The sequence below is a fragment of the Primulina eburnea genome, chromosome 2 (genome assembly GCF_022965805.1).
Source record: "Primulina eburnea isolate SZY01 chromosome 2, ASM2296580v1, whole genome shotgun sequence".
NCBI lineage: Eukaryota > Viridiplantae > Streptophyta > Magnoliopsida > Lamiales > Gesneriaceae > Primulina > Primulina eburnea.
Genome location: NC_133102.1, coordinates 12,280,811 through 12,305,383, shown reverse-complemented (window position 1 = coordinate 12,305,383; position 24,573 = coordinate 12,280,811). Strand labels below are relative to the sequence as shown.

At 37.3% G+C, this 24,573-nt stretch overlaps 1 protein-coding gene across 3 annotated transcripts; it reads left to right on the top strand.

The window, feature by feature from the left end:
* The first annotated feature begins 7,929 nt into the window (after positions 1-7,929).
* LOC140822971 (uncharacterized) lies at positions 7,930-10,869 on the top strand. 3 transcript variants are annotated; one of them, XM_073184019.1, is made up of 3 exons: positions 7,930-8,571; positions 9,823-9,894; positions 10,027-10,564. In XM_073184019.1, exons 1-3 carry the CDS (start codon positions 7,981-7,983, stop codon positions 10,108-10,110), a joined length of 747 nt encoding a protein of 248 aa, XP_073040120.1. In that variant the 5' UTR covers positions 7,930-7,980; the 3' UTR covers positions 10,111-10,564. The 3 variants fall into 3 exon arrangements, with proteins under 3 accessions (XP_073040120.1, XP_073040119.1, XP_073040121.1); XM_073184020.1 differs by lacking the exon at positions 10,027-10,564 and adding an exon at positions 10,571-10,869 and having other exon boundaries at positions 7,932-8,571; XM_073184018.1 differs by having other exon boundaries at positions 9,823-10,039.
* Positions 10,870-24,573: the final 13,704 nt, after the last annotated feature.

Below are 24,573 nucleotides of genomic sequence, written 5' to 3'. Positions count from 1 at the left end.
TTGAGAAATTTAATTCTGGAGCTTATTACTTGAAGAATACTCAAAGCAAGGCTTTAAGGAGTCCCTGGAATGTTTACCACCTTAGGGAATATCATTCTGGATTTTACCGTTGATGTATTTAATCTTTACATTTTCTCATGTAATCAGTTGGAATTCAATAAAATCAGGTTCTTCTTTTTAATTCATGAATGTTGTTGTATTGGAGGGAGAGAAAAAAAATTTATTTTCCTACTAAGGCATCGCCTAGTAGAGGAGCAGAGTTGAGGTGGGGAGAAATTTTATTATTTCCCAATAAAGCATCGCCTAGTAGAGGAGCAGAGTTGGGACGCGGAGAAATTTTATTTTTTCCTACTTAGGCTGTGCCTAGTAGAGGAGCAGAGTTGAGGCAGGGAGAAATTTTATTTTTTTCCTACTAAGGCATGGCCTAGTAGAGCAGCAGAGTTGGGGCGGGGAGAAATTTTATTTTCCTACTAAGGCATCGCCTAGTAGAGGAGTAGAGGGGCGGGGAGAAATTTTATTTTTTCCTGCTAAGGCATCACCTAGCAGAGGAGCAGCGTTGGAGATAAGAAAATTTTTATTTTCCTGTTAAGGCATCGCCTAGCAGAGAAGTTAGAGGGTGAGGGTGGAGAATCTGTATTTTCCTGCTAAGGTGTCTCCTAGCAGAGGATTTAGGGGGTGAGGGTAGAGAATCTTTATTTTCCTACTAAGGCATCGCCTAGCAGAGGAGCAGATTTGGAGATGAGAAAAATTTTATTTTCCTGTTAAGGCATCGCCTAGCAGAGGAGTTAGGGGGTGAGAGTGGAGAATCTTTATTTTCCTGCTAAGGCATCACCTAGCAGATGAGCAGAGTTGGGGATGAGAAAAATTGTATTTTCCTGCTAAGGCATCACCTAGCAGAGGAGTTAGAGGGTGAGGGTGGAGGATCTTTATTTTCCTGCTAAGGTGTCGCATAGCAGAGGATTTAGAGGGTGAAGGTGGAGAATATTTATTTTCCTGCTCAGGCGTCGCCTGGCACAGGAGTTAGAGGATGACGAGGTGGAATCTTTATTTTCCTGCTAAGGTGTCGCCTAGCAGAGGAATTAGTGGGTGAGTGTGATAAGAATTTTATTTTCCTACTAAGGCATTACCTAGTAGAAGAGCAGCGTGTAACAAAAAAATTTTATTTTCCTACTAAGGTATCGCCTAGTAGAGGAACATCGTGTAGAAGAAAATTTTTATTTTCCTGCTAAGGTATCACCTAGCAGAGGAGTTAGAAGGTGGAGATGTCGAATCTTTATTTTCCAGCTAAGGTATCACTTAGCAGAGGAGTTAGAGGTGGAGATTTTGAATATTTATTTTCCTGCTAAGGTCTCACCTAGCAGAGGAGTTAGAGGGTGGAGGTGTTGAATATTTATTTTCCTGCTAAGGTGTCACCTAGCAGAGGAGTTAGAGGGGGGAGGTGTTGAATCTTTATTTTCCTGCTAAGGTATCACTTAGCAGAGGAGTTAGATAGTGGAGACGTTGAATCTTTATTTTCCTACTAAGGCATCGCCTAGTAGAGGAGCAGAGTTTGGGAGAAATTAAATTTTATTTTACCTACTTGGGCTGAGCCTAGTAGAGGAGTCAGAGGGTGAGGAGGTTGAAGTTTGATTTTCCCTACTAAGGCCCGACTTAGCAGAGGAGTTATGAGATGATGATGTGAGAATTTGTTTTTCCTGCTAAGGCATCGCCTAGCACAGGAGTTTGATGGTGAGGATGTTGAAGTTTTATTTTTCATGCTAAAAACTATTTTTAGCAGAGAGGGCGAGGGCACGGGGAAGTGAAAATTATTTTCCTTCAAAAGCTTAGTAGAGGACCTTGAAGATGGGGGCGACGGGGGGGAGTCCAGGCGAGCAGGTGGGGGCGAGCGTGGGGGAGTCTGGCGAGCAGGTGGGGGCGAGCGTGCAGGGCGTCCAGGCGAAGGCAGGTGGGGGCGAACGTGCGGGGGCGAGCGTGCAGGTGGCGAGAGGCGAGGCTGGGCGGTGGTGTGGCGTGATGGGTGAGGGGGCAGGCGGGTGCTCGGGTGAGGGGCGAGCTATAGGGGCTGGCGTGCACAGGGGGACGGTGAGGGCGAGGCTTGCAGTGGTCGGAGAGGGAGAAGGCGAGCGCTCGACGGCGGGCAGGTGTGCTAGCGAGGGCGATCGCGCAGTGGCAGGGGCGAGCGCTCGATCGGTGGGGCGAGCCTGCGGCGTGGGGCGAGCCCACGGTGGGGAAGATGTGGATTGGCAAGGGGCTTTGGGCGTAGACGAGGGTGTGCTCGGGCTTCAGGGCGAGGCTGAGTGGTGCGTTGAGGCGGCGAAGGCTAGAAGTGTGCGCAGAGGGGCAAGGCGCTGGGCGTGCAGGCACGCGTCCGAGGTTGCTGGGCGAGCGCGTGGAAGGGACGAGGCGAGCATGCTCGAAAGTGAGGGGCGAGGGGCAAGACTCTGCAGTGAGGGGCGAAGGGTTGTATCGAAGATGACGGCAAGGCAGGGTAGAGTGGCGAGGCTGTAACAGTAGGGGCGAGGGGTGATACTCTGTATATGGAGCAGAGGAAAAACGCTCAACTCACACCTTGCAAACCAAGGACAACTCAATTAATCGAACTTTGAACATGCGATTCAATTTGACTCGGGAGGGGGAGACTGGTGATATCCCATGGATGGGCCTGCTTGGCCCATCCCAAGACCAAATGAAAGACAAGCCCATCAAGGACCCAGGTATTCTCCTATAAATACCAGGTTTGAGTGTTTAGTTCAGGGATTCAATATATTATTTTCAGCAGCACCCTTAGCTGCTCCCCCCATATATCATCAGTCTCTGACTTGAGCGTCGGAGGGGCTACGCCAGGACCCTCTCCTGGCCCCCTCCTAACGATCTTATTTGTGATTTCAGACTCAGGGTAATTTCAGACCTGCGTCTGGACTATTGACACTTGCTGGAATCGGACCCTAAATTTCCCGTGAGTATCATAATATAATATAATAATACCTCCAGATTTTATAGTTCTTTTTGAATAACCTCCAATATTGATTTCTCTGTTTTTATGCTTGCTGAAGATATTTAAAAAAATGTTGAGCTAGCATTTCGAAAATGAAAAAAAAAAATACGCGACTTAATTACTTCAATTGATTGAAACAATATAATATTAATGTCTATGTAATTCAATGGCTCCAAATGATTAAATAAATTGAGAAGCCAAAAAACGCATAAAAGACATGAACTCATAAAAACAATTTATCAAACATACAAGAGGCGCGAACTCATTAGAATTACACAGTCACTCACAACCAAAGCAAAGTCCTAAGCACATAAAATGCATGACATGCGAATAACATAGTCAAATTTGAAGCATAAAGAAAAAACATAAAATCTAACGTCCCGAAAATCAGACTACGTATAAGTCATGCATAATTACTGCTATTTAAATTAAAATAATTTTTATGCATGAGAGTTTAAATTCATTCTTTTAAATTTATTGAGTCGTGATTATCTATTTTAAAAAAAAATTAGATGTTTAGTTTTAACTTTTCAGGATAAATACGCAAGGCCGGACCGGAGTTGTGAGACTAAATATATAAGATTAATAATAAGAAAAATATTCCTAAATTTAAATTAAGTCAAGAAATAATTTAATTTAAAGAAAAAGAATGTTTTAGGATTTATTAATTAATTAGAGCTAAGTTATTAAATAAGTACTTTAAGTTAATATTTAATTAAAGATTAAATTAAAATGGGTAAACAAATGGAGATGAAATAATATAGGTCAAATATATTCAAGAAATTAAACATAACATTTAAATACTTAAATTATAAACCATGCAATGTCATGCAAGAGCTTATTCTAAATTAATGTGGTAATTCATTAAAATGTATAATGAGTATTTAAAACCTTAAGAATTTAAAATACAAGAATTTAACAATATTTTACCAAGCTAGAAGTAGTAATAATATTTGGTCAAGACAATTCAAGAATGTAGTAAATCCATTCAAACCATCTCTAATTGCACTTCAAGGTGAATTCAATCCCCATTTTTATTCAATAGTTATTAGTAAATTGAAATACTATGGTACACATTAATCTTACTCAAGCCACTACCCTAGCAAATCAATGTGAATATACAATAAAAATAAGAGCAAAACCGTAGACTAGCATAGGAAGGAGAAGCAATTCAAAAGCTATTCCACTCCTTCACATGTAACTCCCACTTTAATGCACATTATGATCCTTTGACACCACTTATAACATTCCTCTTACTTACCCACATGACCTACACCCACATGCTCGAAAAATCAGTAGGAAAACAGCTGAGAAAATCGTGTATTAGCAACAAGAATGGAAGAGTAAACCAAATACATCAAGGTGGAAGAAACAATTCAAATTCTCACTTGTAACTCCTAACTAAATGCACTTCAAGACCCTTTTAACACCTCCTATATCATGCACCTTCATCCCTAGCATCAACTACACCCTTACCTTCGAAATATCAGAAAGAACAAGCTGCTGAATTCGAAAGAAACAAAGCAGAAATAAGAAGGATAAGCCAACTAGGTTACGTCGCGTCGTATTGTCGTTTTGATTTGTTTTTCTTCAAAACAAATTCCAGGCATGTATATATTGTTTCTTTGCTCTTCAATCAAGTCCTATAAATATTTTTAAGCATTATATGTTCAGGGTTCATGAGGTAAAAACGAATTTTTGACAGCAACTACACACAAGTTTCAGTACAGAATTTTTTGGCTTCATCTTTGTGGCTCACGGGTTTGCTGAATTTTATTGATTTCATGATGTTGCTCGGTTCCATGCTTCCAAGGTGGCTTCTAGGCATAAATTAGAATGTGTTTGGGTGTCTTTGATTCATTTGTTTGAGTCCATACACGCACAAAACTAGAAATGACAGCAATCTGCCCACAAGTGCAGAAATGGGTCACGATTTGGCCATTTGAATGGTTAAGGTGGGTATTCGAATCCTGGCTGTCCTAGGACCGTAGCCAAGCTTAGAACACTCCCTTATCATGTCTAGGACGTGACCAAAGTGTCCTTTCAAGGCTTGGGTCAAGGTTCCCTCAGAATTTTTAAACAACCACACAAGTGCATATTTCGAATTTCATTTCCTGTGTTAGTGGGTTTCGGTTTTTTGGGTGTGGTTTGGGTTGTGGTTGGCTTCTAGCCTTAGCCACGGTCCAAGCCATGCCTTAGGATGTTGGTAAGAGTTCTTGGGCGGTGGTTCAAGCCCATAGTCATTTATTTCGGAATTTTCACCACAAGCAAGTAAACTACTACTGCTGCACTTTTCCAGCAGCTTTGAGCTTTGGTTTTGGTACTTGTTTGAGTTATTGGTTGGCTTTTAGCCCATGGCCTTGGACTGGACAGTACCTCAATGAGTTGGGAAAGTCATGGTTTTGGCCGTTCGTGATTTGGTCGAGTTTAGAGGTCGTACGAGAATTTACGGTGAAAGGTGCCACAATGACTCTCGAAAGAGCGTTTTATGTTTTTTGACTCCTTTTGATGCGATTCTTCAAACACGAAAAGCAAACGCGCTCAAAATCCGAGTCACGCCCTCGATTCGATGGAATAAAGAAACGGTTGTGTTTTCCCGATCTTTGAAACAAGTAATGGATAGGTGTGATAACCGCCTCTAGATCACGCGGTCTAGCAACAATTAATCAACAAGTGAAACAATCGCGTTTCAAGAGAACCTCCAAAGAACTCGCCCTTGGCAACCCTCGTGAAAATCGATCGACAAACGCCACAAAAGATAAATCTTTTGATAAGTTTGATTTGATACAACGCAAAAGTTATAACGAAACTTAAGCTTGTGTTGAAAGAATTCTCAAAGGAATTTTCATAAACTCAATAATGAACAAAAGTTGTTTACAATGAATGAAAATTAGTCTATATATTGATACCAAATCACAAAGATATGAAATCTAGTTACCTAACTAATTAAAACTCTAAATTAGGAAAAATATTCTCGCCAAAACATATAGGACACGGACCCCGTGTATGCCTCCGGGTGAGGGTCCGTGTATACTCGGGCAAAATTATTCTCCAGCAAACAAAGGGCACGGACCCCGTGTATGGGTCCGAAGCAGGGTCCGTGTAGGCTCGGGAATTCGCCTTCTCGACTGTACTGGGCACGGACCCCGTGTGCAGGTCCGTGCTCGGGTCCGTGCAGCCTCGGGTCTTTTGAAAAATGCTTGAATAATGTCCTTTGGCTTTTCCCACACACTCCCATGCATCACGAGACCTACTTCCTTGCTCATCAATCCTTGTAGGGCCTCTTTGAACTTCCTTAGCCGTCCTTTGAACGCCATGCCCGGCCAGATTCACATCACCTTTCACCTATTTTCGTGTTATACAGTTATAATGCATATATTTCAGTATGTTTGGGGTATTTTTAATCATGGTTAAACGTCGGTTTAATGTTGGTTCGGGTTGGTACGAAGCCATGGTTAAAAATCAAGTTGTTGGTCTGAATCGTCTCGTTTTTGGTTCTATTGTTAAAATTTTGTCAAGTTAAGATTTATTGGATGTGTCATATATTAGAAGTAAGTCGCGACAAGCCTGGGAACGATACAACTCATCCGGTAAAAATAAGATTATAATTATATTACGTGCATAAAAATATAAAATGTTTATTTTTGAGATATATGCTATATGTCTTGTGGCCACCTTATGCTTATGGGTTTGGAAGTCGGTAGGCGCAACCGAGGACCTCTCCGCCCTGTGACCTACGACCGGTTTATGATTATGTATGGGTACGGACATCCAGTCCAAGGGCTGTGATTGATCTCTACCGCCCAGTATACTGTGGTTTAGTCTGATCAGGCGCTTACGCTATGTTATGGGCCACTTGCTTAGAAACATGATCTCTACCAGAAAATTATGATATGTTATGACAGAGCTCTATTGAGCAAAGCTTTTATGTATGATTTTCAGATATGGACGTGGGTATAATTATTCATTATATGATTTTCATCGTACACTTTACGAGACTTTATTTTTACGTTGCATGCGATTTTATGATATATATTACTTGTTATTCACGATATATACATGTTAAGTCTTTAGACTCACTAGACTTGATTGTTGTAAGTATTGACGAGGTCGAGTCCGCGGGCGGAGACCAGTGAGCGATCTTGGGACAACAGTAGTAAACCCGAGGACCTTATGATTTAATTTACGCACCTTTTATTATTCAAACTCAGTTTTAATACGATGGATTATTTTTAAGTTAATGTTTACGTTGGATTATTTTTAAATTGTTGATTGAAAACAATATTTGCTTCCGCTGTTATTTTAAAGCTAAAATTATTTACATGTTTATTTTATTAATAAGACAAGATAAATATTTATTTAGAAAATTTTTAATAATTCGCAAAATTATGAATACGAAATACGAGCCTCTACATAAAACTTCATATTTGAACGATTTGATATGCAAAATGATAGTTATATATTTTATTTTAGAATTGTGACTTTCGAAATTGCTAAATAAGAGGATAACAACTGACTTATACTATGAAGTTTCACATTGAATCACCATTTTCGAAGCCAGAAAAAAGTAATGGATCGGCATCATGGATTGGCTTGGGGAGAGGCTGATGGATTTGATATTTGGAAATGAGACATGGATTGGTTGGGTATGATTTAATCATTTTTGTCAGGTGTTTATTTTAATATTTGCATTTAAATAATATAAGGGTAAAAAGGTAAAATATGAGCAACAAGGACTTGAAACTAAAATTTAAGCTTTGTCAGGTATCAATTAACAAAATTTATTATATATGGCTTGAACCAACTATTATTTTCTACATATATTTAAATTTTTTAAAATTTATCTTTGATATTATATGGACATATCATAATTATTTAATGAATTTTGTACTTGTTTAAGAATCTATTAGTATAGTATCTCCACCTCATCTGCAAATATATATATATGCTTGCCATAAATCACACGACACGCGCATCCTTAAAACATGACGGCGGTGAACCATTCCGATACGTCGTCGTTTCACCGGCCACTCCTTTCCCCCGAAACTGAACCCACCCAAGCCCAATATGTATTCGTTTTACCTCCTTATCCGCCACCCAACCACCACATTCTCCTCCGCAAATCATGCCGCCGTGGAATCATCGGCTGCGCCACCGTACTTATCTTCCTCGCCGCCGCTTTGTATATCCTCTGGCCATTTGACCCCGACCTCTCCGTTGTTCGCCTCCGCCTCGTTCGTCTCCGTTTCCACATGAGCCCTAAAGTCTCGATCGATGCCACGTTGAACCTCACCGTTAGGATTCGTAACCAAGATTTCTACTCAATTCGGTACGATTCGTCGGTGGTCTCGATCGGGTATAGGGGGAAGAAGCTAGGGGATGTCACATCGGATGGTGGGAATATAGCGGCGAGGGCGTCGTCATACGTGAACGCCACGCTCCAGCTGGAACGGGTGGAGATCATGAGCGATGTGATTCTGTTGTTGGAGGATTTGGCGAAAGGTGAGATTATGTTCGACACAGAGACGCAGATTCATGGGAAGCTCAGGGTTTTTTTCTTTGACTTGCCTTTGAAGGTAAAATCTTGCTTTTACCAAACTGAAATAGCGAAATGAATGCATTCGTGTTTTGTAGATTTGTTTCGATGACCCTAAACTTTTCGTAGAATAACAATTTGTCCCAATTGAGTGACTACCAGTCCTGAAATATAATGTGAATCTTTTATGCTGTACAATCAACCCTTGAAAAGTTAGGGAGCTGTACCTGTTTACCTTATTGACACCCCTTAACTGCAAGTTCAAACGCGCATTCGTGGTGGTGGAAAGTACATCTGATCCTTCTTTTGCGCCATTTTTCGGAACCTAAATCTACTGTCAAGATGGTTGGTGTAACTTTTGATCTTGTCCAGTAGTATTGCAGCCACTTGTCTGCTAAGGAACCTATGATGTTTCATCTGGTCAAAGTAATTTTTTATTAGTTTTAAAGAAAAATTTGGCTATGTTTTTTTTAAAGAAAACGTTAACTTTGTTGGCTTCTCAAACTTGGTACTATCAGCTTCAAGTGGGATGGTGGAGAGAACCTTTTGATCCTCCACAGTGGAAGAGAGCTTTCCTGGCAAAGCTCCAGGTTTAGGTGGCGTTATTAACGATCAACCATATGGCAATAATTGCTAGGTTCTTTGCTTTTATTCTTTCTTTTTAGGGTGTTAATTATAGCAGTAAAAGAATGTATGTAGTGTGGAAGGAAGTGCAAGTTTTGTTCTGGATGATTTGCGGATGACTGATGACTATAATTCTTTGTGAGAGTGCTCCATGTTCCCTTGTACTGATTTACTTTTGTGATAATGGTATGAAACCCCAAGAATTGGGTTGCCTGGTCATGTTTCACTGTAAGTAGTAACGTATAGTGTTTTGAGGAAAAAAATTATTGAAGATTCTAGAAAAATAAGAATCACCTGTTGTGCTTATGTAGAAGGGAAATTGTTAGGATTTTCGGAGTGAGGGCTGATGATGCCATTTATCATTAAGAATATAAGGCATAAATGAATGGAACAAGTGGTCTGATATAATATCCTTCTCATTGCTTTTGGTTAATTTGTTAAAAATATTTAGTTTTTAATAGGGTGTTGAAAAGTTGTTTTACGAAGTTGCACACTGGTTCAATATTGAACTGATGCATATTTTTGATACGTCACCGGTGAGATAAATTTAACTGTTCCGTTTTTACTGGCTTCTAATCTATCCTTGAATTTATTGGTGAATGCATTAAGTGCAGACCCAACTCAAATGTGCCTTAACATGTATTTAACTATTTATTCTCTGTTACAGACAAAAATATCATGTGAAATCGTTGCTGATACGCGCAATGAAACAATTTATCGGCAAAGTTGCTCTCCTGAGGTAAACGTTATCCTTTACTCATTGTCATCCTTTAATGTATTCAAGAAAGTGGAAAGACCACATTCCAGATTTCAATTTAATAGCGCCAAATGATTACAATTAAATTACCCCAACATATTTTCTTGTATCTAGCTTCTCCCGACCCTGTTTTCCCTCCTCCCTTTGAGTGAAGTGTTTTTGGTAATCATCACGATAACAAGGAAATGCATGTTATAGATTCAGATGGCACATAGTTAAATCTGTTGTTTGCTACTTCTGATAACAAGCAGCCCAGCTAAAGCTCTACTGATCTCAAGTCAAGTTCAAATGTTAAAGTTGAAAGCTCAAGTCATAATGTATATTGGTTAAAGTATTATTTTATTCCTATGCTTTCTCTAGTTAAATAAAAACTAATTTCATTAATAAGATATAGGATATTTTCATCAGTGTTCGAATTATGCCCTAAACAAAACGATTATTTCAATATTGAGTTCAAAGTACTGAAAAAATTGACGAGTTGAGCTTGGAAAACATTGATGCTCAACCGAGATGGAGCTTGAGTTTTGTATTTCTTTTCTTCAAAAGCTCGGGGGCTACTTTAATGGGCTCACATCCATCGAGTTTAGAAATTAGTGGCTGTATAACGATAAAATAGTTCATGTTTGCTAACAATTGTGAGATATTTGATGCTGCACAGGCTTATGCAGAGAAATAAGAGGTGCAGGTATAGGGAATCTCGTTGTACAGCAAACGAAAAGAAACCTTGTAAAACGTTTCACTAGGTTTTTGTTTGCATATTCATGTAATTATACGTGATTTTGATCGAAAATAGTTGCCTGAATGTAAACAAAAGTTTTGCTATTTGTGTGGTGTATAGAGTCATGGGATTGGTATTGTTTTCCCTCCCAAACATTCTATTATTGGCCGTATTTATTGATTTGTACAACCATGTATTGGTAAAAATTGAATGAAGTTACAGTTGAAGATTTCTTTGTCTATGCTTCTATTTTATGTATGAAACCTCGACTCCAATCTCTTTTGGTATTACTATTGTTATTTTATTATTATTATTATCGATTACAATAGAAGTAAGTGATTTTGTTTTAATGTGGGATCGAGCTCGCGTCTCTCCTTATTTTCAGCGCTATGTTATACCATTACACTAGCGGTATTGGTGTTGGATCTCGGTTTTCTACGTGTCCAAACGCAGCGGAAGTTTAAAATTGATATTTTATTTTGACAATCAAAATATGATTTGTTTTTGGACACTCGCATGGTTTTCATGAATTAGACATTCATAGGATGTCAAAGAATTATACTTTTGGTGAATAATTTCACTTGGCTCTAACTATTCCAGTGTTAGCGGATATAGCTCTTGTTGAAAATCCATACGAACTTTTTTCGATCTCCTTCTATTAAGTCCACGACCAGAAGATTTGTTCTTTTTCTAATTTGTACTAGAAAATTAGAAGATATTTGCATAACCCTCAAACATTTTGAGTGGCCGAATTTGAGAGAGAGTAGGAGAATTTTTTTTTTTTTTTTAAATCTTCAATTATCATCAATCAAAACCACCGAAAAGCTTGAATAAGGATAAGAAATCCTTATTTTAATACAAACCCTTCATTTAACTTAATTAATCCAATTAATTAATTAAATGAAATATTCTTATTTTAGGCCAATCGTGATTCTCGAATATTATGGCTTGAAATTAGTGGAGGCTACCTATTTGTTTTTATTTATATATTAAAAACAAGAGCTTTTATGCTAAATTCCATTATTATGGATTTAGGTTCCTTAATTAAATCCAATGGGCTTTGTTAATTAAATGGACTAGTCAAACTAGTTTAATTAATTATATTAAAGTTCATTAAGGACTTTAATCATTTAATATGTTGGACTTGTACTCCTACAAGCCCATTAAACATATTTAATAAACTCAACTATTGAGTTTAATAAATTTAATACATTATAAATTCAACATTTGAATTTATTATTATAAATGCAACTCCTTGAATTTTATCACCTCCCTAATTTAATATTTAATAAACTCAACTTTTGAGTTTAATAAATTAAATTATCAAATTTTATAAACTCAACTCCTTGAATTTATTTTCTCCAAATTTCATAAATTCAACTTTTTGAATTTACTATCTCATAAATTCAACTACTTGAATTTATTTTCTCAAACTTTAATTATCATAAATTCAACTCCTTGAATTTACTATATCATAATATAAATCCAACTCCTTGAATTTATTCTCTCAACGAGAACAAACGATCCAGTGCTTGTGTGACCCTCAATGGTTCAGGGATACAGCTAGCTGTGGTTCACAACTCTTTGTGATTCAGAATAATATTTATTCTTATTCGGGCTTACCCCATTTAGCCCCATTCTTTTCATCAACACCTTGATTAAGAATGTCAGAACTCATTTCTGATTGCACCCATCGGATCATGGTAAGAGCGTCTAGTAGCATCGCCCCATGATCCCCTAGGTATCACTGATAGTGCCTGCAAGAACCAATCGATTATGATTAGCGTACAGTACGGTCTCTTCAGCTCATATATCCCGATCGAATATGCAACGATTGGTTAATCGAGGGTTGCATATTAATTTGATAACTATGTGATAAATATAATAGTGGCATCGCGTGTACTAATGGAGAACTTCTTCTCTAACGTACATCTCGTACTCTGGCCAGAGATTCCATGCACTTTACTTCATCAGATCACACAAGATATCCACACCCGCGGGTGAGCGCTGAATCCCCGACTACAATGCACTGGCTCCTATATGTGTCGCAACTGTACCCAACCTCGCCACCGGATGACTCTCCTGGAGCCGATAAACGAGTCAAAGCACAGCCCTAGCATATAGAGCCTCAGTGTTGTCCCGGGTCGTAAGGACTAACGATGTACAATCATAACCACGGACTTATCCTCTCGATGAATGATAACCACTTGAAAAGTCCGAGGGAGGGTTGTTCGGTATAATCATCATATGAGTACCCATCTGCATGTTTGGACATCTCTATGCCCTTACCAAGAAACGCAGTACACAACATCACAGATGCTAGTCTCGAGCTCAAGCGGCCTTCATCCCTTTTTTAGGCGGCTGAATCGACTAGGAACGAATTTAGAATATACAGCGTTTACAAATGAGTTTCAACATCGAATTACGATTCATTTGTATTAAAGCATAATCAAGGACTTTATCTATGCTGTTTGCATGGGTATACAGATAGAGTATAACAAGACCATAAAAAGTTAAATTATATTAAAATAAAGATTGTTTATTTTACTTGAGTCAATAAATTCCCTAGCCAACCGTTGGCTTGCAGGGCATGAATTCCAACAATCTCACACTTGTCCTAGAGCCAACTACCCTTAATCCCATTGCTTCGCGATGCTTTTCAAACAATGGTCCTGGCAAGGGCTTTGTAAGAGGAACTCTTTTGACCGATATGTCTCCTCTTCCCACTATCTCCCGTATGATGTGGAACTTCCTCAATACATGTTTGGATCGCTGATGAGACCTTGGTTCCTTTGCTTGCGCAATGGCACCAGTGTTGTCCCAGTACAACGGGACTGGATCAACTCCATTAGGAATAACGCCCAACTCTTGGACAAAATTCCTCATCCAAACTACCTCTTTGGCTGCATCAGATGCAACAATGTATTCAGCTTCAGTGGTGGAATCCGCAACGGTGTCTTGCTTGGAACCTTTCCATGAGACAGCCGCACCATATAGCATGAATACCAAATCAGAGGTCGATTTCGAATCATCTACGTCACATTGGAAGCTAGAATCCGTATAGCATTCCAATTTCAATTCTCCACGCCCATAGACCACGAACAAGTTCTTAGTCCTTCTCAAGTACTTTTAGAATATCTTTCACGGCCTTCCAATGCATTGGACCAGGGTTCGCCTGATATCTGCTTGTAACACTCAAAGCATAAGCAACATCAGGACGTGTCGATATCATACCATACATGATACTACCAATAGCTGACGCATATGGAATACATGTCATCATCTCTATCTCTTCTCATCATTTTTGGGACACATAGCTTTAGATAGAGTAATACCATGACACATTGGTAAGTATCCTCTCTTGGACTCTTCTATAGAGAATCGTTTTATAAAGGTATCGATATATGTGGCTTGGGTGAGTCTGAGCATCCTCTTTAATCTATCTCTATAGATTTGTATTCCCAATACGTAGGATGCTTCACCCATTTCTTTCATGAAGAATTTACTGGCTAACCATACTTTAGTTGATTGCAATAATCCTACATCATTCCCAATGAGTAGGATATCATCAACATAAAGTACTAGGAATGTCACTACACTCCCACTAACCTTCTTGTACACGCACGGTTCCTTAGGATTCTTAGCAAAACCAAACTCTTTGATAGTGCTATCAAATCTGAGGTTCCAACTCCTTGACTCCTGCTTGAGACCATATATTGATCTCTGAAGTTTGCATACCTTATGCTCACTTCCTACTGATGTGTATCCCTCAGGTTGAGACATATAAATTTCTTCTTTGATGTCTCCATTGAGGAATGCAGTCTTTACATACATTTGTCATATCTCATAGTCATACCATGATGCTATGGCTAGTAGTAATCTAATGGACTTAAACATAGCAACTGGTGAAAAATTTCCTCATAGTCAACTCCTTGACTTTGAGTATAATCTTTTGCAACCAGCCTTGCTTTGAAGGTCATTACCTTCCCATTCGTCCCAAGCTTTCTTTTGTAGATCCATTTGTATCCTATGGGAACGATTCCCTCAGGTTGATCCACTAATGTCCAGACTCGGTTTGAATACATAGAGTCTATTTTTGACTGCATGGCTTCAAGTCATTTGGTTGAATCAGTATCAGATATTACTTCCTTAAATTTCATTGGATCATATCCAACACAAAACTCACCATGGTCTTGTTCATGAAGAAGCATATATCTAGAAGTTGGTCTAATAACACTATCAGACCTCCTAGGAGCTTGTACTTCAACTACTGGTTGTTGGAGATTAGGTTCAACTACTATAGTTGAGGGAGTATCTTCAATTTCTTCAAGTTCTATCATCTTGCCTTTTTATATCTAATAGAAATTCCTTTTCCAAAAAGTGGAATTTATTGAAACAAACACTTTTGCTTCATTGGGAGGATAGAAATAATACCCAACAGAATTCTTTGGATATCCTACAAAGTAGCACAAAGTGAATCTACTATCGAATTTGTCTCCTATTGTCTGCTTCACGTAAGCAAGACATCTCCATATTCTCTCGTAAGAATATTTGGGACTTTTTCTCATCCATATCTAATTTGGTGTTTTATCCACTGCTTTAATATAAATATTATTCAACAACATTGCCGCAGTTTCAAGCGCAAAGCCCCAAAACGATGTAGGCAATTCAGTGAATCTCATCATTGATCGAACTATGTCCAACAAGGTTCGCTTACAATATTCAGAAACACCATTCAATTGTGGTGTTGCTGGTGGAGTCCACTGTGAGAGAATCACATTCTCTTTTATATAACCCAAAAATTCAGCACTTAAGTATTCTCCATCATGATCAAATCGAAGTGCCTTAATACTTCTTTCTAGCTGATTTTCTACTTCAGATATGAATTCTTTGAACTTTTCAAATGCTTCAGATTTGTGTTTCATCAAATAAACGTACCCATACCTTGAATGGTCATCAGTAAAGGTAATGAAGTAGGATTGTCCATATTTTGTGCTAACACTTAGCGGGCCACAAACGTCTGTGTGGATCAAATCCAGTAGACCATACGCACGTTCCACGTATCCATCAAATGGAGTCTTTGTCATTTTTCTTTTAGACAGGATTTACAAGTCGGTAGAGAATTTTATGTCTGACAAGTCAAACATGCCTTCTCCAACTAGTTTGTGCATCCTTCTTTGAGAAATGTGACATAGTCTAGCTTGTCATATTTGTGCGAGATTTGGATCATCTAACTTTCTTTTGTTGTTGAAATTGCGTGTACTTGGACATTCACTTATTATTTTCAGAACATTTTTGGCGCATATAATTTCTTATGTCCGAACTTCTTGCAGTGAAATAAATATGTTCTGACTTATCGGGCTTTGTAGGCCCTTTAAGTGTCCTTCAGAGTTTGCCTCTTATTAGGATTGTATTTCTTGTGAGGGGCAGAACATTTCTTTCCCTTACCTTGTGGGCCATTTTTCGTCTGACGAGAGGCCCATTAGAAAAACAACAATTCCCTGTTTTATTGTGATCTAATAAGTTATAAGCGTATTGACTAGCTCTTCAAGGCTATCATCTATCTTATTCAAATTGAAGTTCATCATAACCACGTCAAATGAGGATGAGAAAGACAACAAATTGATGTTATCTAGTAACTCATTAGGAATCACATATTCCAGGCCCATCACATTCTTAAGAAGCCCAATCATATATACACCATACTCATGGGCCAAAGCCTTGTCTTGCATGCGTGTAGTCATGAGCTCCTTGAAAGTGGTGTGCATAGTTTCATGAACGTGCATTCAAATGTCAGCAGCATTCAAAATTTCCTCAAACTGTCCCTACAGTTCATTTGACATAAAAAGCGAGCATGTTACACTTTAGCTTGCATACTATGGTCTTACCATATTGCATACTTTGTCAGTTCAACAGGACTGACATTAGTGTGTATGCCATTTTCTCTGAATTCAGAACAATTTTCCCAACCAGTCTTGAAAAATAGATTCGGTTAGCTTGTTAATAATAAAAATTTATTACGTGACGAAATTGAAAATATACTTATACGGAAACAGAATAATAGTTGCTGATTATTTTAAAATAATTTTAAGATATAAAATATGGATTTTATTTTATAAATCTCCCTTCCACTATTTTGACATTTTCACCACCCTCTGATGAAAAAGAGAAATCGTATTTCCTTAGTGGGCACGTAGAGTCCAATTAGCCAATTATAATCCCGAATAATATCAGCCAATTATAATTTCTAAAAGGTAGAGTCCAATTTCATCCCTATGCAACCTCCGCGTGTTTTGCCTCACGTTTAATAAGGACCCAATAATATGACGTCGTTTATTTTCGCGTGTCAAACCAACCCATCAATATTGAATTGTAGTAGACGGTCGCCATGAGTTCCCCCAATAATATGAGCCGAAGTCATTGGAGTTCCACTCAATTCACATCATATGTCCGGTGGAAGTCACAGCTTTCCGCGTCCAGGCCTCCCCAATAATATGAGCCAGACACTGTCCGCGGGTAGCGATCAACATGCAACCATGGTTGATGGAAGGCAAGAAAAAATTAAACTCTTTTAATTTTTACTTTTTCGGTTTGATATAAATTTTGAATCATATTCAAAATGAGGGATTTTAATTTTAAAATTGTCTCATCATTTTAATTTAAAAATCGCGTGCCACGAGTTTGTATGTTTGCCGGTTCCATGCAACTATATTATCTAATAATATACATACATGCATACTACTATATATCACATATATCATAATATGACATTCAACAATAAATAAGGATGATCGATCGCCAACACTATTAGATCCATGTGAGCCATACATGGATCCAGGTCCAAAACATAGGTGAATGCAGGGATGCAAATGCAACTATTACAAGAGCTTCCAATATTTTACATGTCTTCATCTCGTTCATCGGGCCCACCATCTTCCAGTCTTGATCTCCCACTATTTCTAATAATTACATTTAAATAGCCATGGCACATAAGGGATATATCTCATGGGGTGGGAACGAACCATAAACCAAGCTCACTTTAATAATATCAAATATTAACAAAACGAATAAAACAGTAAAATATCCTAACATACACCTAACACATTGGTCAAGGCTCTCGATCATCCTTCATGCATTTAATATCAAATATTAACATCAATTAATTAAACAAATTTAACTGATGAATCATATATCTAATAATTTTATCACTAACCACCACAATTATTAAAAGATTTAATAAATTAAATAAACTATTTTATTTAATTTTCTAATTAAATCAATAATAATTGATTTATTGTAAAACTCGTTTTTACCATAAATAATTAAAATCATATTCTAATTATTTATTTCACAAGAAAATTATTAATTTTCTAAAAACAATTTTCCAAAATAAAAATTGAACCAATTTTCAAAAATATCAATTTTACCCAAAAATTTGAAAAATCAGAAAATTGCACCCTAGGCCCAAACAATTCGAGCCCATCATCCAGAACGGTTCCCGAGACACTCTCGGGCAGCCGCCCGCGCTGCCCGAACGTTTCGGGCAGCAGCAGGGGTTCTGTGCGCGCAGCGCGACGGCACGCCGCGCTGTGCGGATGATCGGCACAGCGCGCGCGCGCGCCCGCTGCGCATGCGGCACTGTGCGCGCAGGCGCGCACAGTGCGCTGCCCGGAACAGTTCCGGGCAGCCCCATATTTTTTTGTTAAATTTCTGGAAAAAATAATTTTTTATGGTGCTACAATTTTCTGAAAATTTTTTTTGTGTGGTTAGAAATAAATTTATCAATATAAAAACCATACGATTTAGAAAAACATTGGCTCTGATACCACTGTTGGATCTCGGTTTTCTACGTGCCCAAGCGCAGCGGAAGTTTAAAATTGATATTTTATTTTGACAAATAAAATATGATTTGCTTTTGGGCACTCGTATGGTTTTCATGAATTAAACATTCATAGGATGTTAAAGAATTATACCTTTGGTGAATAATTTCACTTGGCTCCAATTATTCCGGTGTTAGCGGATATAGCTCTTGTTGAAAATCCCTACGAAATTTCTTCGATCTCCTTCTATTAAGTCCACGACCAGAAGATTTGTTGCACTTCTAATTTGTACTAGAGAATTTGAAGATATTTGCACAACTCTCAAACATTTTGAGTGGCCGAATTTGAGAGAGAGTGGGAGAATTTTTTTTTTTTAGATCTACAATTATCATCAATCAAAACCACCGAGAAGCTTGATTTGATAAGGATAAGAAATCCTTATTTTAATACAAACCCTTCATTTAACTTAATTAATCCAATTAATTAAGTAAATGAAATATTCTTATTTTAGGCCAATCGTGATTCTCGAATATTATGGCTTTGAAATTAGTGGAGGCTACCTATTTGTTTTTATTTATATATTAAAAACAAGGGCTTTTAACCTAAATTCCATTATTATGGATTTAGGTTCCTTAATTAAATCCAATGGACTTTGTTAATTAAATGGACTAGTCAAACTAGTTTAATTAATTATATTAAAGTTCATTAAGAACTTTAATCATTTAATATGTTGGACTTGTACTCCTACAAGCCCATTAAACATATCTCCCATCATATTTAATTTAATATTTAATAAACTTAACTATTGAGTTTAATAAATTTAATACATTATAAATTCAACATTTGAATTTATTATTATAAATTCAACTCCTTGAATTTTATCACCTCTCTAATTTAATATTTAATAAACTCAACTTTTGAGTTTATAAATTAAATTATCAAATTTTATAAACTCAACTTCTTGAATTTATTTTCTCCAAATTTCATAAATTCAACTTCTTGAATTTACTATCTCATAAATTCAACTACTTGAATTTATTTTCTCAAAATTTAGTTATCATAAATTCAACTCCTTGCATTTACTATATCATAATGTAAATCCAACTCCTTGAATTTATTCTCTCAACGGGAACAAACGATCCAGTGCTTGTGTGACTCTCAATGGTTCAGGGATACAGCTAGCCGTGGGTTCACAACTCTTTGTGATTCAGAATAATATTTATTCTTATTCGGGCTTACCCCAGTTATCCCCATTCTTTTCATCAACACCTTGATTAAGAATGTCAGAACTCATTTCTGATTGCACCCATCGGATCATGGTAAGAACATCTAGTAGCATCGTCCCATGATCCCCTAGGTATCACTGATAGTGCCTGCAAGAACCAGTCGATTATGATTAGCGTACAGTACGGTCCCTTCAGCTCATATATCCCGATCGAATCTGCAACCATTGGTTCATCGAGGGTTGCATATTAATTCGATAACTATGTGATAACTATAATAGTGGCATCGCGTGTACTAATGGAGAACTCCTTCTCCAACGTACATCTCGTACTCTGGCCAGAGATTTCATGCACTATTACTTCATCAGATCACACAGGATATCCATGAAAGGGATCGATTTTAGGTGACCGAAATGCACAACGGAAGCAAAAAATTTCGGATTTAACACATAAAATTTCGGCCACCTTGTGTACTAGGTGTAGCATATACTAAAACATCAAAATGTCATACATAGGGTGTTTAGAAATAGTTACCTATCAATCTCAAGAGATTGATGATGGCACCAACCAAATTGTAAACAACTTAGCTCTTGAATGGATGACAAATCTTCAAGCTTCCAACCTCCAAAATTAGGCCCACCACCAACTAGGTAAATCCCCTCTTAATTTGCACTAGAAAACTAAAAGGATTTTTCAAAGAGAAGATTTTTCATTCCTCAACAATTGAAGAAGAAAAATGAGAGAAAAACTTGCGAGAGAATAATGTGAAGTTTCGGCCAAGCTTGTTCTAGAATGGGAGGAGGATGAATTGTCTTGGGATTGCAAAAAGCTAAAAGCAAAAGTTGCATGTCAACTCCTCACCTCCCTAGCATGCTTTTCTAAGTGGGCTTGTAACATTTACAAAGCCCATGGACTTTTGTTTAAATGTCTCAAACATATTTGAGCCCAATTAAACTTTACTTGATTTTACTCAAGCCCACTAGTTAAATAATTATTTCCAATTGGGCTGTACAAGGCCCAATGTTATTTAATTAATTCAACACTTGAATTAATTTAATTATTTGGACTCTACTAGGCCCACTAGTGTTTTATTAATTCAACACTTGAATTATTTTAATTTAGTCCATAATAATGTTTATGAAAATCACAATTTTCAAATACATTATTCACTTGGCTTACTTTTAATTTAAGAACACATTCATAAATTAAAAGTTACATTTCTCTCATAGAAGTCATACTTCTATTTTTTCTTAAACTTATAAACTCATTTATAAGTCGTTCAACACATTGAACTATTTTAACTTCTCAACGGGATCTAGAAAGCTAGCACTTGTGTGGCCCTCAATGGTTCATTGATACAACTAGCCGTGGGTTTACATCTCCATGTAATTCGGACTAAGCATGTCCTTATATGAGCATACCCCAATTGCTCCATTCTTACATATCAACTCCTTGATAATAAGAACGTCAGAACTCAAGTCTGATAGTACCCAACCAATCATGTTAAACGCCTAGCAGCATCGCTTACATGATTCCCTAGGTATCAAATGATAGTGCCTGCAAGAACTATTCAATTATGGTTAGCGTACAGTACGGTCCCTTCAACTCATATATCCCGACCGATTTGACATCCATTGGTATATCGAGAGTTGTCAATGAATCGATACTATGTGTCATGTCGTAGTTGCATCGATGGTGTAATCTATGATACTCCTTTCATAATTACCACCATACTCTGATCAGAGATTTCAACCTACATACACATGATAACACATATGATATCCATACCCGAAGGTAAGCGGTGAATCCCCGACTCCAATGCATCGACTCCTATATGTTTCGACAGAATACCCAACCTTGCCACCTGATGACCCCATGAGAGTCGGTAAACAAGTCAAAGTATAATTCTAGCACATAGAGTCTTAATGTTGTCTCTGGTCATAAGGACTAATGGTGTACAACCATAAACTAGGACTTTTCCACTCGATAAGTGAGGACCATTTGGAAAGTACTTTTATGGAGGGTTGTTCAGTGCACTCTACAAGGAGCACCTATCTGCATGTTCGGACATCACAATGTCCCCTACCAATGAAACATGGTACTCACATCGCAGATACTAGTCTCGAACTCGAGCGGCCTATATCCTTTTTAGTGGCGGCTGAATCGACTAGGAACCGTTTAGAATATATAGTATTACAAATATGAGTTTCATGATATTCATCATATGAGCATCTCATATTCTTTCTACTATTTGTATATTCAAGGGCTTTATCTATGCAACTAGCATGAGTATACAGATAAAGAAATGCCATAACAATAAATTCAAATATTATTAAAATAAAGATTGTTCATACATAGAGTTTAATCATGAACCCTCGCCCAACACTTGGCTCGACGGGCACCTACTCTAACAATCCACACCCGCAGGTGAGCGGTGAATCTCCGACTACAATGCACTGAATCCTATATGTGTCGCAACTGTACCCAACCTCGCCACCTGATGACTCTCTTGGAGCCGGTAAACGAGTCAAAGCACAGCCCTAGTATATAGAGCCTCAGTGTTGTCCCGGGTCGTAAGGACTAATGATGTACAATCATAACCACGGACTTATCCTCTCTCTGAATGATAACCACTTGAAAAGTACGAGGGAGGGTTGTTCGGTATAATCATCAAATGACTACCCATCTGCATGTTTGGACATCTCTATGCCCTTACCAAGAAACACAGTACACAACATCACATATGCTAGTCTCGAGCTCAAGCGGCCTTCATCCCTGTTTTAGGCGGCTGAATCGACTAGGAATGAATTTAGAATATGCAGTGTTTACAAATGAGTTTCAACATCGAATTACGATTAATTTGTATTAAAGCATAATCAAAGACTTTATCTATGCTGTTTGCATGAGTATACAGATAAAGTATAACAAGACCATAAAAAGTTAAATTATATTAAAATAAAGATTGTTTATTTCACTTGAGTCAATAAATTCCCTAGCCAACCGTTGGCTTGCAGGGCATCTACTCTAACAATTGGCACATTACGATTGTTTTTTAATAGGACAACAAAATTCTAGTACTAAAATTTGAAATATTTTTGGGAAGGGACGAAGTTGTCTTTTGGTGACATTATATATATAATCAATTGAAAATTATAACATAGATGAAAACAAACGTCCTCCCTCCAACCCCACTGCCTCAGCAACTGAAAATCATTCTCTCTTTCTAATGCAGGTATGGAATCAATTTTAATTCCTCTTCTCAAATTGACAAATTCTCAATGGGGTTTCTCTCATAACTCAAATATTTTGAATATTTCGGACAACATTGTCATATTAAATTTTTGGCCTATTCTTTATAAATTTTCAGAATACGTTTACTTCTGTCTTTTCTTTGATCGGTTCTTTAAATATATATTCTTTAAAGGGAATTGTGACATAATGAAGATTTTTTTTGTTTCAAATTATATTTTATTTCCTGGCAGGTGTATACGATCCACGTGGTGTATATATATATATTTGAAAGTGTGAAGTTTGTTAATTTTAGCAGTTCGCGTAATAAAGTGTCTTACAGGCTGCCCTATTCGATTATGAAGAAAGCTATGGAGGGTTAAAGGCACTATATGATAATAATAAAAAAAAAGCGTTATGTGATTATTAAATGAGAAAATAGTGTTTTTGTTGTATATATTTGTCTAAAAGGCACTTCGAGAAATTTTTTTTAAAATTATCAAACTTTAATGATATATGACTGGACTAAAATTCGATATTACAAATGATCAAAATCAAAATAAGAAAACATACATAATAAAAATGATATCGTTTCATTATTAAATTATGGAATAAAAATAATTTAGCTTTGGTAACCGTGGCCTAATGGAGTTTATGAATTTCAAGATCTTTAAAAACATTGAGATGACGAGTACAATTAATCATCACAACTGTGAGACCATTTGAGTGGTCTCAAATTATACAATTGAAATTTCAAGGGACTACAAAGCAACGAGTTCAAGGGGGACACTGCAATTTTCTTTAACTTACAAGGCTTGGGTCCTAACTCCTAGCTAGCCTAGTGCTACTAACCCATTGATATTCTCCATGGTGATGCCTACACCTGAAAGAACCCGGATGACTCGTCGGCGAACACAGGCACGCCCTCGTCACCCCACCGCCAGTATTCATAGCCTGCCGTGGCCTTGCAGCCTCTTCTGCCGCCGGTGCAAACAGCTGCAGCCTACGAAAACCGGTGGAGTTGCATACACCTTGACCTTGCCAATCTGTGAGAGGGTAACACATCTCTTTTTCCTTTTCCTTGTATAAGAAACAAACTTCCTACTGGAATCAAACAGTTTCGTTAGTTTTTGTTTGCCACTAATTATTATTTTTATGGCGAAGAAGAGAGAAAGAATCTTGGGACTTTATATAGAGGGGAAAGGTAGATGTGTATATTATTAAAAATAATATTCTATATTTTTAATATTTGTTAGATATGGATACGTGGTTGATATATATTGGATATTTAATATATAAATTTCACTAGAAATATTTCTCAAAAAGAAATATGGACGTATTATGCCATCGCAATCAAATTGTCATTTTTGTTAATTTTTATTTTTTTTTATTGGAATGTAGAAATGTTACGTACGTGATGCATAGGTGTCACGATAACTCACATAAAAAAATAAAATAAGATTGTAAAAATAATAAAGATAACATTTCAAACTTAAAATTTAACGACACATAAACTACACACACACACACACACACACACACACACAGATATATATATATATATATATATATATATATATATATATATATATATATTATAGTTTTCCTACCACAATGTACAGTGATATCAAATACAGTTAATCACAGTACCATGATTGTATCGAACATGTAT